Source organism: Echeneis naucrates, chromosome 16 (assembly GCF_900963305.1).
Source record: "Echeneis naucrates chromosome 16, fEcheNa1.1, whole genome shotgun sequence".
In the NCBI taxonomy this organism is placed as follows: domain Eukaryota; kingdom Metazoa; phylum Chordata; class Actinopteri; order Carangiformes; family Echeneidae; genus Echeneis; species Echeneis naucrates.
Genome location: NC_042526.1, coordinates 1,235,152 through 1,253,044, shown reverse-complemented (window position 1 = coordinate 1,253,044; position 17,893 = coordinate 1,235,152). Strand labels below are relative to the sequence as shown.

The following is a 17,893-nucleotide window of genomic DNA, read 5'->3' as shown; positions in this document are numbered from 1 at the left end:
TCCATGTTTGCATGGTGCACGACATAAGGAGGAACTTTTTGAGATTTTAAACAGAGGGAGGGATTTCATTGGGAGTACCAGAAGGGAATGTTCAAAAATCTCATGATGATCTGGCTAAGACCCGAATTAGCGATTTAAACATGCATCTGCAGTATCAGTAGGCAGTTACTAAGTGTTTATATTCCAGTTAAGAACGCCACAAAGGAGCAATCTCATAATGCAGCCCACGTTTTTCCCCTCACCTGCTGTAATTGTGTGTCAGATTTTACAGCGTAAGACAAAAGTGGAGCACCCTCATTCAGTTTTATTAAGTTTCTAAAACTCAGATGAATCAATTCCCAACTATTGCATGAATCTTTTTAACCTTCCATTAAAATGCAGAAAAAAAAATCTTAAATGTTAATTTATTTAATTATATTTTAACTTTGTGTTGCAGTCTATTTTTCTTCCATCAGGAGTTAATAAAATATAATTATTTATATTTTATATTTTTTCAGCTAAAACAAACAAACAAAGAGACAACAAAAATAAACGGTCAAAAATATTCATCACTTTATAAATTATTTATTGGCATTTTTACATCCGCCACCAGGCTCCACCCCTCTCCCTGCGTCACACTCCCACCCCTCGCGCTCCTCCCTTTCCCGCCGCAGAGCTCGAGCTGCATTCCTGCTGTCCCATCGGAACGAACCATTCTGCGTCATCGACCGCATCTTAGCTTCGCCGCGAACCAAATGCAAACATACTGCACGATTTTAACGCAAAGCTGACGCCAAATGATAGCATCTTTGTTTGGAGATTTTCCGACTTTATCATTTCAAAAGAAATAATAATAGAGTTAATTTCTCTCCGAAGCAGAGCTTCCCCTCCTCCCTTCTTAAAGTGGTCTGCTCCGTCTGGCGGCCATGTTGGATGGACGCATCGCTGCTGCAGCTGCCGGAGTTTCCGAATGAAAGTTCGGCGTTTAACCGTCAACACACGCGGAAAGGCGCCTTGATTCTACCGTCAACGCCGAAGCGGAGGAGTGGAGCTTCTTCCTGAAGCAGACCCGAAGCCCCAAGGGGGGAAAACAGTCCCCCGTCCTCCCCCACCTCCGCCCTCCGAGCCTGGAGTCGGACTGCGCGGAGATGATCCGGTTGCTGTGGCCTGCAGCCGGAGCCCGCATGGATTTTCTCTAATCGGTGAACTTTGCAGAGCCCGTCCGGGTTTTGGAGGAGAGTTGGGGGGGAATCAAACCGCATCGTTTCAGGGGTTAACTTGAAGAATCGGGAGCCATGAACAGCCACCCTCCGCCCCGCAGGGTCGCTAACGTCGGCTCCCTCCTCCTGACCCCGCAGGAGAACGAGTGTCTGTTCGGATACCTGGGCAGGAAATGCGCCGTAAGTCCCCCCACACCTCCGGGTCTGTTTACCACCTGCAACCCGGCAGAGACTCTGCTAAAATAATATTTATTTATTTATTTATCAGCCCTTCTTCTTTCTCACCCTCCTCTCAGGTGATGTGAAGCAGCACAAACACAGCTGGGGCTTTTAAACGACGTGAAACCAGTTTACATGTGTTTTTACAGAGAAAGTTCAAAATTAGAACTAACTCAGGTGAATCAGTTTATTTTCCCTGAAACGGATTCGGCTGTTAAATTTCATCTCTAAAAGTCAAGAACTAGAAGCTGGTCTCACTTTAAAATTAGATTTGGATGATTTTATACAGAGGCAATAATAATTATGGCAGTAGACTTAAATGTAGTTTGTTATATATGTTTATAGGTATTTAAATGTTCTTCAAACATCAGCAGTCAGTACTTTCTTAGATTTGTTTACCTCAGTAAAATGTGTATTGGTGGTTAATTGTGAACATTTTTCTAAAAGTTAACTTTTAGAAATTGACTTAAAGTCAATTTTGCAGAAATAAATGGGAAAAATTTACCAATTTTAACTCCTCAGACAAGCACGATATTTTGTTGTCTTAAAGCGATGCATTAATTTAAAAAAAATCACTTAAAATGCTTCAGCATATGTTTTCATCTTCTAAAGAATGAAACTGAAGAAATCTGCATTTTGGACCCAAGAAGTCATTTAAAGACTCATTGTGCTCTGGGAAAATGTGGCCTTTTAACGATGGAATAATTATATTAATTAAAACATAAATCAACTCTGCAAGTTAATTTGTTAATGTACTGTCAAATCAAAAACATATTAGCTAGTGCTTTGTGACAGTGGAAAGGAATACCTTTTTTCTTTAATTCCTCATGAATTGATACTGGACATCATTCCATGTCCAAGATGGTTGGCTGTTTGCAGTCTGATTATAGCCACTGTCTGGAAAAACAGGAGTCCCAGGAAGACTTCAGGTGGTACACCAGACGTGGCTGATTAGATGCTCTATACTTTTAGTTTTTGTTCTTTCGATCAAAATAAGCCTGTTGAGGGAACTTCATTAGAGAGGATATCTGGTTTATTGTTGCTTCTAGTCTTAAGTAGCTGCTGATTAGTCTAAAAACAGCAATGCCTCTTTTGGGATCCTGTTTTTCTTGATTTTGTTTTCAACATTGTAGGAATCTCCAAATGTTGGTTCATCTTGGAAGTTGCGGGAATAAGGAACTATCATAGTTGCAGCGTTTCCTTCCACTTCATCAAAAATGCTTGTTTGTCCTCTAGGAGACAGGAAGCCGTTTTCAGTGATGCCACTTAGACACTTCAGGGCCACTGCACTTAGTTAAAAAAACAGAACCCTGAAATACCGTACCAGCCTTTTAACACAGTCTCTCAACTGCACCACATCATATCTACCCTTGGATAAGGACAAGAACCGATAAAGAATGAGTCTGTAGTTTAATCTGATCTGTTTGAGGTGATGTAATGTGGTGTTTGTAGGTGAGCTCAGCAGGTTTTAATGTCAGCTGCTGCAGGTTTCAGAGGTGAACTGGAGCCGAGTCTGCAGAGTTGACAAGAAGCAGCTGTATGCATGCAGTAGGGTAGAATAGGTTGTACTGACCAGACCTGCTTCTGTTACATAGAATTTAGGCATCGAAAAAATGTATCTCTCATTTTCACCTCCATCTAAAAATGATGGCTGAAATGATTTACTGTGATGCCTTCCACCCAGCAATAACTCTAGGTGTTATCAGTCAAGTGGAGGGAAATCTCAGTTAAAGACCAGCATTTAGGAAAACCTGTACTCAGACCCCCTCGTCTCCTCTGCACACAGATGGAGGGCTGCACTCCAAAGGCATTTCACAAAGCAGGATTAGAAAGTTAGGCAGATATCTGTGACAGTATTAAAACTCAATCTAGTGATGCAGGCTGGAATTTCTTTGGTATTAAGGTTCAGTTATGCAAGATGATAGTTTAAGTGGGCAGAGGAAAGCAATTTCAGGGAATATTACATTTAATCTTTCCTAAATTACACGGCTAATTTCCCAATCTAGATTTGTGCAATTCCCCTCTGCACTTTAAATGGCTCTATGATGGATTTATCAGAGTGCATGTGAAGTCTGTGAAACCACAGAAATCAATGAACTTGTGACTGCTGGACGTAGAGTTCAAAATGACAGATGTTTTGTTTTCATCCAAAGCACTTGGGAAGTTGTCTGATTACTGAGCAACCAATTCCTTTGAAACCGGATGTTGTGAAGTCCAGAAGTTCAGCTGGTCCTGTGGAGCTGATTGGTTCTTTTCGGTCAATTGAACATACAATGGGAAAATGTCCCTCAGCCCCTCAGTAAACATTTTCCTGATTAGTTTATGGTCCCAGTCTCTAGTTTAGTCCTAAAAACAACATAATGCTCGTTTTTTAAATGAATGACCAAGGGGGCGGGGGTGACTGCTGTATGATTGACAGACTGTCTCACCCAATCAGGACACAGAGCTGGTCAATATGTTGTGTTTTGTCTGACCAGCAGTTCAACAGCTCATCTCTCCATGTGAGAAAGGAGTTATATTGTGCATCTGCTGTTGTATAAGAAGCTGCAGCCTGAGAGTTACTGAGGATTACGTTTGATATATGAATTAAGCAGTTTATCATTTCCCAAACTGTATTTTCTGTCAAGTGACTAATGGAGCATTTGATTGCAGTGTTGTTTGTGGTACCTCTGCTGCAGACTGCAGAGAGTCTGCAGTGGTGCAGCTCCCCTTTACTGCTGCATACTTTCCCTCGGTGAGAATTTACAGAGCCTAAATGAGGCTTTCGACAGCTGACCTTCAACCTTTCCTGTGTGATGCTGAGCGGTGATTTCACGGTGAAAAGTGTTTCCTGCTGCTCCTCTGACCTGTGCTCGTAAATCTCAGAGGAAGAAACCGGCCCAGCGGCATTTCCTCCTCTTCTCCCAAACGGCCCAAAGTCACAGCGTAGACCCCCGTGGAAACCTCAAACCCATGAACCAGAACAGTCTGAGAATGAGGCATTGCTGAAGCAGCAGGATTCTGCTTCCTGTGCTGCATAAGTGAAGGCTAAACGCTGTAATGATGTTCACAAAGACCCACTACCCATTTTGTGGAGGCTAACAAAGCAGGGCAGAGATCTTTTTTGAAGACAAGGCTGAGGATAAAAAGCTCCCAAAACACGAAGTAAGTGAGGTTCATACCTGAAGAGCCACATGCGTTTTGTTTGGGTCTGTTTTTTCCTTATTTGGGCCTCTGCGTTCCACTTGAGGGGAGTTTTAATGCTTGTTGGGCCCTAAGTATATAAAATAATCTAATTCTTAAGATGATTAAAACCTTGTGTTGTCTAACTGTCTGCCAGCTGTTTGGTTCCAGAGCCTCCACTTTGGACCTAGTTGCTCTCAACAACTGTTGGACTGGTTTCCATTAAATATTTTTCATGTTGCTCTGTATCCAGAAACAGGCTGACTGGCAATCACCTGATTCATTGAACACCACTGAGGTTTTTTCCTGAGTCAGGGCTCATAAAGGTCAGAAAACAGCTCAGCATTAAAATGGTGCAGTGTGCTGAAGATGTAAAAACATAGATTTATATTTTTAAAGTGTGATCAAGCACCGAAATGCTGCACAGCAGTTTACGATGGCAAGATATGATGTTACAGCAGCACAAGTTGTCAGTCTGCACTTACATGTATGTGATTGGTCAACACTGCATCTTGCCTGATTATGGGAGTTTGGTTGTCAGTTGTCAAGTTGATCCAGATTTTGCTGGTTAAACTTGTTTTCTGCACCGTTGCCAGTTTAAAGCACGTCAGCCATGCCGTCAGGATACAGCTCTGGACCCGACGTCCGCTTTTAAACTAGATAAACCACATTTTGGCGTCTTCACTTTCAAAGAGATGCTCTGCATTGTGTTTTAAGGACATAAAGGCAGAGATATGATCTTAAAGAAGTGAACATCCACACTGGAAGGCTGAGCCATTATGGGCAAAGGGACGACGCCGTGACTCGTACATGAATTGCATTTTTAAAAACATAGACTGAGGCCTTAGAAAATCAGAATCACTCGGGCGGTCTCTTTTAAATCTGTGTCTTGTCCCACAACTTTGTGGAAGAAACTAACCTGGTGTCTGGGTTGTAAATTTGGCCCCTGCATCCTGCATCAAGTGTAAATATTAAAAATAAGTGGAAGTTTATCCTCAGTTCATCTGAAATCTGCAGTGTGGAGCCAGTGCACATGTTGATATGCGCAGTATTTGCATGTGTACTGCAATTTGTAGATTTCTACTTCCTGCTCTGTCAAACATGTGGCGCTTTGAGGATTTTAACAAAGAACCAGATGTGTGTGTGTGTGTGTGTGTGTGTGCGCGCGCGTTTAAGATCTGGACACATAATGAAGGGAGTTAAAATTCTCCTGACTCTGCAACTTTGCTTCTGTTTTTTTTTTTTTAATGAGATAATGACAGTCCTGTCCTGTGTGTGCAGACGCTGTGCTCGGCGGTGGTCCAGGTATACGCAGCCGAGCGGAGTGCCAGCTGGGCCAAGAGATGCTGCGGAGTGGCCTGTCTGGTCAAAGACAACCCACAGAGGTCCTACTTCATCAGAGTGTTCGACATTAAGGTGAGTCAGGGCCATCATGTTTCCCCTCTCCCTCCCCTCCAGGTCGTCCATTGTCAGATGCTATCTCACCTCCAGGAAGGCGAGGGTTGGAGCTTGATGAAGGCAGGAAAGAAACGTCACCTTCATGCCCACTCACTCATTGTGAAGTCTTCGGACAATGAGCAGCTCTGTTCAGTCAAACATTACAGACTTTATGCTACAGAGCTGGCAGAGTGAAGTCTGATTAATGTCTGTCTGATTCAGCCAGTCATGTCTGTGTAAACTCGGTGTGTGTCTAAAAATGAGAGTGGTGTAGATTTACTCAGCTGACAATCCACCACAAAGCTTTTCTTCATTGCCCAGCTTCTTCATCTTTATCCTCTGCCGTGTCTCTCAGTGCGTAGGTAGACTGAGTCATTGAAGAAATTAATTCAGAGCTTATACAGATGATGTGCAAAGTGAATCACCTTTTGTTTTCTGTTGTGCAACAGGTTGAAAAACATAGAAAGGATTAAATCAAGATTTTTTACTTCGTGTTGTTTTAAGGCTGTTTCGTTTTTTTATTATTGGGGGTGTCGCCTCATTGAGTGACAGGTGAGCGTATGTGTCCTGCAAACTCCATTAAAGTCTCAGTGCCACCTTTTTTGCCCATTTTTAGACTAGCTTGGAATTGGGGACGGAGTCAGTTGCAGTCAAGATGGTGACAGTGGAGCAGCCCTGGTCTTCAAACCTGTGCTGTGTTGCTGATGCTGGTCAGCTCTCTACTGTTTTTGGATCATGCTCGTTTTTGTGCATTTCAGTAATCCAAGTTATTTCTGCAGTTTGCCTAGAATGCAGTCGTATTGTTAGCCAGTCCTGCTCGGTTGCCAAAGAACACACAGCTCAGAGAAATCCATTTGAGTGAATAGAGAAAATTAGCCTCAAAGTGAGTGATTTTTATTCACTGTGCAGGACCCTCATCCAGGCTCTGGATCTGGAGGTTTGGTCTCAGTTGCCTCATGACAACTGTCCAGGGGTTGAACTTTTATCCAACTTATCTGGCCTCTCAGAGTGACAGCTGAGCGCGTGTACACCAGCCAAGAAGAGAGCTTCAAAACTACACTTTGTTTTTTTTTTTTTTGGTGTTCAGTCTGATGTTCCAGCTAAAAGCATGATCCACTCTGATGACACTTTTTTTTTTTTAAGAGGACAGGGTGGTTGGATGGGTTAGGGTTAGGGTTATGATGAGCATGATGATGTTCATGCTGCAGGGAGCCTGCTTGGTGGCACATTCAGTCACATCTGGCATCCAAATATTTGAATTCTTCTACCAAATCCATAGCTGTTGATATTGTTTCCTGCATTAAAAGCGTCAGAGCTTTGATTTTCTTACGAGTAAACAAAGTGTATGGGAGGAGGGAAATTAAAACAGTCAATGCATGACTGAAGCTGATGAGGAACCCATTCTGATGCGTTGTTCTTTCTTTGTTTTTGCAGGAGGGAAAAACCATGTTTGAACAGGAGTTATACCACAACTTCTCCACCAGCAGTTCCAGATCCTACTTCATCTCGTTTGCAGGAGATGTATGTTTACAACTGATTTCTGATCCACAGAAGCTGCTCTCTCTGCCTCTGAGCAGCCTTTTCAGTTTTAATACAGTGTGATAACGGCTGAATGCGTCAACGTGAAGCCAAAGAGTTCGCCACACTTGCGCTGTTGCAGACACTAATGCAAAGCAGCCGTGTGGGTGCCATGTTTACTGTACATTATCCCTTTGTATTTGTCAAATGAAACTGCTATGTGGTGGCAGTATCACATAATACACATACATACTTCTATTAAATAGATATTACACTTGCAATAGTAAAGATAGTAAAGATGGCCTTTAATTCATCTATGACTCTTCCTCTTTCCCTCAGACCTGTCAGATCGGCCTGAATTTCGCCAGTGAAGAAGAAGCCAAAAGATTCAGAGTCGCCATCAATGACCTGCTGAGCCGACGACAACGCAAAACTGGTGAGCTTGTCTCTCTCTTGTCTCCTCACCTTGTGTGGCCTTTCTCACCTTAAACCAGAGAACTCACCTCCTTTTCAACTAACACAACATGAATCTGATTTCGCACATTTGACAAACTAAACTGAAAATCAAACATCAACTCAGGAGTAGTGTTGTTTGTTTTTTTTTCCCCACTGCATCTCAACCCAAGAAAATATTAGTATTAGGCATCAGTCAACATGGAGGATTTTATGGTTTTGTTTCGCTGCCATCGTATTTGAGTGAAATTTTGCAAATGCGTTTACACAGTCAGAATTAAAAGGAACCAAGAAATCCCACTCAGTTAGAGGTTGAAGGTCATTTTAATCCCACAGGACACCAGCGTAGTATTTCTGCCAAAGAAGGATCAAGCGAGGTTGTTATTTCCCAGAGTATGGTGTCTCCATTAAAGGTCCATGTAGTCTAAAGGTAGACCTCCATGCGGTCTTTGATTCCAAATCAGGTTGAGGTTCAGCATTAATACAGTGGAAGTATCAAAGGTGACACTCCACGGAGAAATGCTCTGTCTGTATTCAGAAAGCACTTTGTGCTGTTACAACAAACCTGTCACTTTTTATTTCCGGGTAGCTTCTGGGTAGATGGATGCCCCTCAGCTGATCCTCTTCCTCCCCATCTTTGGCTGTAAAGGTGTTTTGTTTTTTTTTTTAAATCTCAGATGAAGATAGAGTGGAGGCTTGGCTTACAACAGGACTCTCTATTTCTTCCTCCTCCTCCTCCTCCTCCTCATCTCTCTGCTCAGGCTGTTTCTGTGTTGTGGTTACATTTCTCTTCTTCTGTGAAGCCAACATCTCTGCAGCAGCTCCTCCTCCTCCTTCTCTCTGGTTTCCCTCTGGATCCTCTCAGCATGCCGGCCTTTTGAAGTGCCTGCTCAAACTGTGATGATGACTGAGGGTTCAAAGGCTCACAGAGCTGGGAGACAGAAGGTTTTTCAGGAGGGGGAAATTTATGTCAGACATAACTCAGCTTTCAAATCATCATCTTCTTCTGCTTGTGCTGAAGACTTCCTTTTCTGTCCTTCTGATTGCTTGTCCACATCGTTGAAGACGTGGGATTGTGTTTCCTGTCATCTTCTCTCTGACCGCCACTGATTTGCACTAACTGAACCTCATCGCGCTTTCTGACTCTTGAACAGCTCAACTTCTCTTGTCGCCTCTTCAAAAATTATCATTCATTTTTTTTCTGTTAATTCTGCTCTGAAACAATAACTGTGTCCATTTTTCTTTTGCAGAGAAAAGAGGTGACTCTAAAAATGGTATGTTGAACTCTCAATATTGTTCATCCAGATTTAGGTAAAAGACCCCAGTGACACACTTATTTCTTTTTTGCACATATTGTTCTTTCAAATCACAAAAAGCACCAACATTAACAAAAGATACACTCAACTGGGAAGCATCACAGTCAAGTAGTTAAATAATTTGTTAATTTTGCCTGTTTTTTTTTTTTTTTTTGTAATTATCTGCTCGTTCCAAATTTGTGAAGTTTCATCCATTACTCCTTTATTGTTCAGCATAGTGGAGACAGACAGGTTGGGAATCGAACTCCGAAAATATAGTCGAATAAGAAAGTGCTGTGACCCCTTGTTCCAGTGAAATTCAAAGAAAGATTCAGATGAAACAGCGTTTTGAGTGTCTGCTTCAACGACCGATGTTATTGCAGTCTTCTGGCGTGTGTCCAGCCACAGAGTGGAGTTGTTCTGTTCGTTGTTTCACAGACAGCGTGACTCACGTGCTGATGCACATGGGAGGCTTCTGTCGGTTAAGCTGTCCAGCAGGAAGCCCATCTGTGCCATATGTGGACCACATGGTCTCTGTTGTTCCCCGTAAACCCTGATGTGATGCACATTAGCATTAATCTGTAATCCCGACCTTCATGGCTGCCCAACATTTGTTGTCATTCCTCAATGAGGCTCTGATGATTGGTTTATGTTCCTGATGTCACCTGATAAATTACAACCAATCGTGTGTGGTGTCATCACATACATCAAAATTAAGGAAGCCAGACGTTCGTGGTGAACGCAACACACCTCCAAACTTTAGTGTTTTCAGGTCTTTTTTGTAGAAACGCCTGACTCATGGCCAACTGTTGAAAATCTTCTTCTGTCCTTTTTTACTGTCAACAAGTCCAATCTCCTGAAAGACATAATCTCTTCCAAGTACAGTCTCCTCCAAGCCATGACATCGATTGTGCTGTGAAGTTTTAATACCTTTCCACTTCAAGTACCAGCTCAATGTGGCCTGAACCGTCTTTCTTGGTTTTCTGTTGGGCAGAAATTGCTGCAATAATCTGGTAAATGGTGCCACTGACACCGGAGGTGCCATGAATAACCTGCATATTACTGATAGTATACTGATCCAGGTCACCGTCGTATTGACACCTCACTGAGCGGACACAGGAGAACTTTCTATCAAAAAGAAGTTCACTTGGAAGAAAAACACCCTCAGCATTTCTGCCATTTTGGTAGTTCTTCAAGGAAAAAGCAACTTCTTGTTGATGTGGGTAAAAATGACTTGTGAGCAGCCCACACCTTCCTCCTTGGAGCTTTCCAAAATGTAAATGCTATTTTAGTGTGTTTGTTTAGCTGCTTGTGAACACCAAACCAGACCACAGTTGTGAGTAATATTCCCAGTGCTTCCAAGTTTTAATTTAGACCTCCTCCTCTGCAGCTGCGCCTGCATGTTGTCTCGAAGGACTGTTTACTTCCATTAAACCCTCTGACTGTTGGCAAACACTGAGGCTACGGAGAGCAGGATTAACAGATCAGTCGCCTCCTCAGTCAGCTCCGCCGAGTCGTGCCAGAGATGGTTGTTTCATTGAAGTTTCTCTCCAGCGGCACAGATTCATTCTGACATTTAAGCAGTGAAACACGAGACAATTGGTGCCACGTTGGTTCTCCGTTTGGGGAGATCCTGACTTGCCTCCTCCCCCCTCCCCAGGGAATGTATTGTTTTTGTCCTTGTCGTCAGAACAACAACCAAAAAAAAAAAAAAAATCAAAGTTTTGCAGGGGAAGATGCTGCCAATGTCGGCCCTTTGGGGATCAGCCTCGTTGTAGTGAACTCTCACATACTTTGCAAATATTCTGCCCTGATAAACTGAAGGCTATCAGCCCGAGGCGACGCTCACTGCTGAGTTACAGTTTGTTGGTGGTCGGGTCTGTTTTGGCGAAAGACCCAGAATTTTTTTAGCTGCAGAACAAAGAGCTCTCAGGATGTTGTTCTTCTGTTCTGTTCTGTCCAAACCTAAGTTTGAACAAAGTAAGCTAAACTTTCTACATACATGTCAGATGAATTTAAACCAGATATGAAATATCCACATTCATCGGTAAACTGTGATGCCGTGAGAAGCATTACATCAGGCATAACTGTTCGGACATTTACTATTTACAAACCTACAGAACTTTTTACACTTCTCAACTTTTCCATTTACATTTTTTGTGTACTGATACAAAAACAATATCTTTTTCAGTATTTGAATTTCAGAAACTGATCAGAGAAGGAGAAAAGAGGATTCAAATCGTTTCCTTCAGACTTGTAGGACTTTAAGGACTTTTACAAATAATCACATTTTTAATAATTCAAAGTAAAGGATTTTTTTTCAGTCCAAACCACAGAAGAATGATTTTACACCCGGAAAGCATTCGTCTGGTCCTCGACATCCAACATTCATGGGGTGTCCAGGGATTTTGACCGGGATTAGCTGTGGATTATCAGTTATGTCAGATGCTACTGTTTGTGGAAGATTATGAGGGAGTCGAAGAGTGAACGGGCCTGGACCGACAGGAGTAGAAAGAGGACAGCTTGATATTTATACAAGAAAAGATGGATCATAAAAGCTCAGAGCAGATGGATGAAATCACTGCTGTTAAATGTGAAACATGACAGCATTTCATCTAGCACTCTTCCACAGTGATCCCTCAGGTGTCTGGGATTAGGACCCTTTACTGCAAAATCCACTGCCCACTTTTTCTTTTTTCTTTTTTGGTTCCCTCTCTGCTTTGAAACTACACAAGCTTTCCTCTTCATTCAAAGAACTCATAAATTTGGCATCTATATAATCACTTTGTGACTCTGATTTTGAAAAAGTACTAAGAACAGTAATAGTGCAGTTGAAGGGCCAAAAACAAAGAAGAGCCTTGATCCTTTTTGATTGTTCCAGACCCAGGTAACACATGAGGATCTTTTCTTGTTCTTTAATCAGCTAATTCAATTAGCTGTATGGTCATTCCTGGCTTTTTGCTGCCGCTTATGTTTTAGCTGTTCTGAATGTGAAAGTGTTTTATTGACAATGTAAAAATGATGATGTGGGTTCCAAAAAAACATGTTCCTTATATTTCTGAAAAGTGTGATCAATGGGTAAAACTACAGCTCTTGTGATTTCGCTTTATTTCGATTATATTCCCAGCACTTCTGTTTTAAGTCTAATTTTTAAAACAGTGAAAGTGTCATCATCAAGCAGCATCATGATGGTTTAGCTTTTCATCATGCCCTGAAGCTAAAACATTAATTTTGTGCTGAGTAAAAGGTGAAAGGGATTAGGACATTACTTGATCAACTGCCAATTAGATTTGAAATTCATAAATCTGTCAGAAAACTCATCAACACCTCCCCCCCGCTTTTCTTTTCCAACCCTCCCGGTGTGCAGGTCCAGCTCTGCCCATGGCCACAGTGGACATCAAGAACCCGGAGATCAACAACGTGAGATTCCACAACTCCCACAGCCACCAGCAGCCGTACCACCTCAACAACATGCTGAGCCACAGCGGCCTGAACCGCAAAGACAAGAGGACCAAAGGCAAGAAGAAGAAGCTGACCAAAGCCGACATCGGCACGCCCAGCAACTTCCAGTGAGTCACACATTTCACTGAGACCGTCAACATTGCAGCACGATGAGATGGTGGTGACGTGCTCAGATTCAGTCGTGTTGTCTTTAATATGTGTTTATTGTTGTTATTATTATTTGTACTTGCATTATTACTATTAAGAGTTTTGAAAAAACACAGGAATGCTTGAAAGTATGTGTCTTAGAATGATAAAAGTTCCACTGCAGCTACATTTAGTTTACTTTTAGATTGTCTGAATTTTATTTACAGGCTTAAAAAGGGGGAGTACATCTGCTCCAAGTCTCTTGGAGAAAGGTGGTGGTTTGGTTTGAATAGATGGAGCTGCCACTCCTCATAAATCATGAAAACAATGAGGCAGAAAATGACTCAGATAATTTAGCTGATATTTTCTTGATTTATTATCCAAAGTCCAAAGTGTTGTTAACAGTTGAACTATTTAAAAAATAAACCTGGTGTAGTTTGGACAAACAGAAGCAGCGCTGAGTTCAAGGGAGTTTTCAGACACTGCAGTCTGAGCTCGCTCAATGACCACACTGTCTTCAAGTGTGTGTGTGTGTGTGTGTGTTTGTGTGGGCTCGCTGTTTAACATGTGCTCATGCTTGCCCACTTGCACATGCTAAATTCTTGATTTATCGGTGTGTGTGTGTGTCTGTCTGTGTCTTTCTGTACGAACACGAATGTGATCTCACCGCATATCTGTTCTGTCTTCTCCAGACACATTGGGCACGTGGGCTGGGATCCAAATACAGGTTTTGATGTGAGTAATCTCGTTCGACATACACGCACACAATAGTGACCTATGTGGTAGCTGCATGATGAAATCTCACAATAGGCTCTTGTTGCTTCCTGCTCATATTATTCAGACATCTCAGAGACTCAGCTCATTCAAATTAATACATACTCCTCCAAGGATCCCACTCCACAACAAACTCATGTTGTTCTGCATGTTAAAATGCAAAAAAAAAAAAAGTCTCCACCGTCAATAGAGTGTAACACAAAATACTCTAAAGAGTAAAAGTAATTAACTGAACTTCACCCTAAAAAGCACAATAACTGGAGCTGAGCAAACATGGCTGTGACTCTTAGAATGCCAAATTTGCACTCAATAAGTGCCAAAGACTGGAAAACAAAAATGAAATTATAAAATAAGAAAAAGAGGAAAATTCAATAACCAAGACAACGTAGTCCAGATAAAATAATATGCCTGAAGAGGGGTGAGATGATGTTTTTTGTTTGTTTTTTGTTTTTTTTTTGCTTCAATTGTGATTTTTAAGGAACCAAAGAAGAAGTAATTCCACCTATTGAACTGAAATAAAAGCATAAATAATAGAAGTGGAAAAAAGGACATGAGGCCAAATATCCTGCTGGAGGCTGCAGGTAGACGTTTGATATGAAGGACAGCTGAACGATGTTCGTCATGTCAGGATCAGATTGTGTGTACAGCTTTTGGCCACCAGGTGTCAGACTGACACTGCTGCAGTAAGAGGAGGGATGAGATGCTTTATTTTAGTTTGAAAAGAAATGGTCAACTTAGGAAAAATAAATAAATTACCTCCTGAGGAGCTGCTGAGCAGAAGGTGTTCACTATTTACCTGTTTACACAGTCAATTCACACGTCAATTCATCTTGAGCATTAAATATTTCTCTAAACATCTAAACAATTACTTGTGTTCACTCTGATTGGTGTCTGGCCTCAACTTATAAATTTAAATGTAAATATACAGATATAGAAAATGTATGAATGTAGAAATGCATCAATAAATGTGAAAATGTAGAAATAAATAAATATCTGCAGGAAAAAGGCCTTGAGGCTCCTCATTCATTCTGCTCAAGGACATGAGCTGGTTCAACCACCAGCGTCCATCAGTCAAGTGTGTTAACGATCATCGTGTGTGTGTGTGTTTGTGCATTGCCGACGCTGCAGCTCAACAACCTGGACCCTGAACTGAAGAACCTTTTCGACATGTGCGGCATCTCAGAAGCTCAGCTGAAGGACAGAGAGACATCCAAGGTCATCTACGACTTCATTGAGAAGAAGGGAGGGGTTGAGGCGGTGAAGAATGAGCTAAGGAGGCAGGGTGAGTGTGTGCGCACACACACACACACACACACACACACACACACACACTCACTCAGAGGCATCTTTGATGACACTGATCAGAAATAATAATTGAACAGTGTCGATTGAGGAATGAAGCTCTGTACAGTGTTTACGTTCATGTTTTGAGCCCTGAGGCTTTTAGTGATGTTTCATTATTGCGTGTCTCTAATTGTGTTATCTTCACACACAGATGTTGTGTGTAATCACTGTTATGAGCAGATTAGACAGTTAATTGCCAACTATTCTGTACAAGTACACACATCAACCACTGTCTTTCTCTTTGCTGCTCTTCTCTGTTTTGTGTAATGTGTATTGAATGTCTTTTGTGTTTTACCTGCACATTTTTTTTTTTTTTTTTTTATAGATCAGACATGTAACTGTTTAACTACTTGAGAACTGTGCCACACAATGGTCTAAATTTACCTTTCTTCATTTGCATCATTTTTTGTTGACACAGTGACAGATTCATCTCAGTGTCATTTGTTCCCACACCCCTTTGTTTTTCTGTCTGATGTCTTCAGATAAAACACTTTTTGATTTTTATGCTTTATTCATGTTAACCTGCACTTCTTTGAAGGTGAAGAGGGCGAGCATGAACGTGAATCTGAATCTAATATCAAGTGTTTTTGTGATTTAAAGATGGTCCCGAAATCGGTTTTATATCATTTCAAATCATTTAATAAAAATATATATGATTTCATTTTGACCCATAATCTGTACAATGTATCTCGAAAACAGGCGACACCTGTGTGATGTCATCTTGTCTCTTGTCTCCTCCCCCCTGCAGCCCCACCTCCACCACCCTCTCGTGGCGGACCCCCTCCTCCACCTCCTCCACCTCACCACTGTTCGGCTCCACCTCCTCCTCCCCCGTCCAGGGGGGGCCGTGGAGCCCCTCCTCCCCCTCCTCCCTCCAGAGCGCCGGCCTCAGCTCCTCCCCCGCCGCCTCCATCTAGGCCAGGAACTTTGGGCGCACCGCCTCCTCCACCACCTCCCACCAGAGGTGTTCACCAGCCCCCTCCCCCCCCGCACCATCACCACCATCAAGCTCCACCTCCTCCCCCTCCATCTTCTTCACACTCTTCTGTCGCACCTCAAGCCCCGCCACCTCCGCCTCCCCCACTGGCCCAGCAGTCTCCAGTCAACAGTGGCGGCTCAGGCCCAGCTCCACCTCCCCCACCTCCTCCTCCACCTCCCCCGCCCGGTCCCCCTCCTCCTCCAGAGCTGGACGGAGGAGGCGGTGACTCCCCTCATTCGCCAAGCCCAGGAGGGAAGTCTGCACTGCTGGAGCAGATCAGAGGTGGAACCCAGCTGAAGAAGGTGGAGCAGAACCACCGAGCGCCGGCCTCCAGCACCGGCCGAGACGCCCTGCTGGACCAGATCCGACAGGGGATCCAGCTCAAGACCGTAAGACTACCAGAGAGTCCCTTTGCCACAGATCGCCATAGAAACCTGTAATTGTACCTGAAACAAACCAAACTGGGTCCGTCTTTGTCTCCAGGTGTCGGATCACCCGGAGTCCGGCCCCACAACGCCGGCTCCAGCCGCCGGCATCATTGGCGCTCTGATGGAGGTGATGCAGCAGAGGAGCAAAGCCATCCATTCCTCAGGTGAGTCTGCTGCTTTCACACCATGAGGCTGAAGTACCTGTCTTTGTGCTAAGCTAAGCTAGCTGCTTGTTGACACGCAGGTGGAATCTTCCTAACTCAGCCGGTCCGACTGAACAGGTTCTTCCACCTGTACTGCTTCTTTTCCTGCGTTTCCTTCCTCTCCTCTGTTCTGTCTCCTGTTCTTGCCTTGCCTGTTTCCTCCCGTGTTTCCTTCCTTTTGCTTTCCTCCTCCTTGAGCTTTTAATGATAATGCAATTTTATTTTCATTTTCATTTTTTTAAACGTTCTTTGTGTGTTTTCTTTTCCCAGACGAGGATGAGGACGACGACGAAGAAGAAGACTTTGAGGATGACGATGAGTGGGACGATTAGTGACGACTCGTCACACCTTTCCTGTCCTCAGCCCAGGTTCCCCCACCCCCACACCCCTTCACCTATCGCTGACACTAAAGTTTCTTCTAAAACTCTTCCAGAATCAGACTAAAAAACTGAAATGTAAATGTTGTATGAATTCGCTGTATATTTATTTTTTTTGCCCATTTTTTCTTTTTGGCTTTTTTTTTTTTTTTTTTTATGATTATGACATTTAATCTGTGCAATACCTCATCCGTTAAACTGTCACACACCCTCGTTGATAGAGACCCCCCCCCCCCACCCCCCACCAAATGTCAAGTCATTAGAAAGCACTTAAATCGCTCATCAGCACAATGTCCAGAAACAGCCAGCTTCGTTTCTTTATCAATAATCGATAATTTAAAGCACTAGCTGCTCCACCGGCGAGGAGTCGGGAGTCCTCGTCATCTTTTGGGAAATCGTTCATGTGTTCAGTTCCTCACATTTCATTCCTCTTTTGAGAAACTTAAAGGGAGACGCTCGTGTGACCGAACAGGCAGGATCCTCTTTGTGTTTGACGGCGGTCGCTTTAAATGCGAGATAACACTATTTTCTTACCGTGCTTCTTTTCTTACCTTTCCTAATAAATTGTAGTTTAGTCGTGTTATTTTTTCATGTTGACCAAATCATGGCGGCCTGATCGCCTCGCGTGGATTTTCGACTTTTCTTTTATACGTAAGTAAAGCCGTTTATTTGCACACAGTTGGTATGATAGTTAAGTTTTGTGGTTGACTGTTTTTTCTTTTTCTTTTGTTTTGTGTGTGTGTGTGTGTGTGTGTGTGTGTGTGTGTGTGAGTGTGTGTGGAATACAGAATACAGTGAGAAACACTACGCTAAAAGGTTTGCTGTATCTCAACCTTACAAACGTGACTGATGATGTTTTGGTATAACACATTTCTTTGGCTTTATACACAACTATGTCATCGCATGTTAACACACGC

The 17,893-nt window shown here is 42.8% G+C and overlaps 1 protein-coding gene across 2 annotated transcripts; it reads left to right on the top strand.

Moving 5' to 3' along the window:
* The first annotated feature begins 701 nt into the window (after window positions 1–701).
* Window positions 702–17,107, top strand: wasla (WASP like actin nucleation promoting factor a). Of its 2 annotated transcripts, XM_029523823.1 has the most exons (12): window positions 702–1,379; window positions 5,862–5,996; window positions 7,452–7,538; window positions 7,875–7,971; window positions 9,239–9,262; window positions 12,651–12,852; window positions 13,564–13,606; window positions 14,774–14,927; window positions 15,738–15,953; window positions 15,999–16,357; window positions 16,452–16,560; window positions 16,870–17,107. In XM_029523823.1, exons 1-12 carry the CDS (start codon window positions 1,275–1,277, stop codon window positions 16,929–16,931), a joined length of 1,593 nt encoding a protein of 530 aa, XP_029379683.1. In that variant the 5' UTR covers window positions 702–1,274; the 3' UTR covers window positions 16,932–17,107. The 2 variants fall into 2 exon arrangements, with proteins under 2 accessions (XP_029379683.1, XP_029379682.1); XM_029523822.1 differs by having other exon boundaries at window positions 15,738–16,357.
* Window positions 17,108–17,893: the final 786 nt, after the last annotated feature.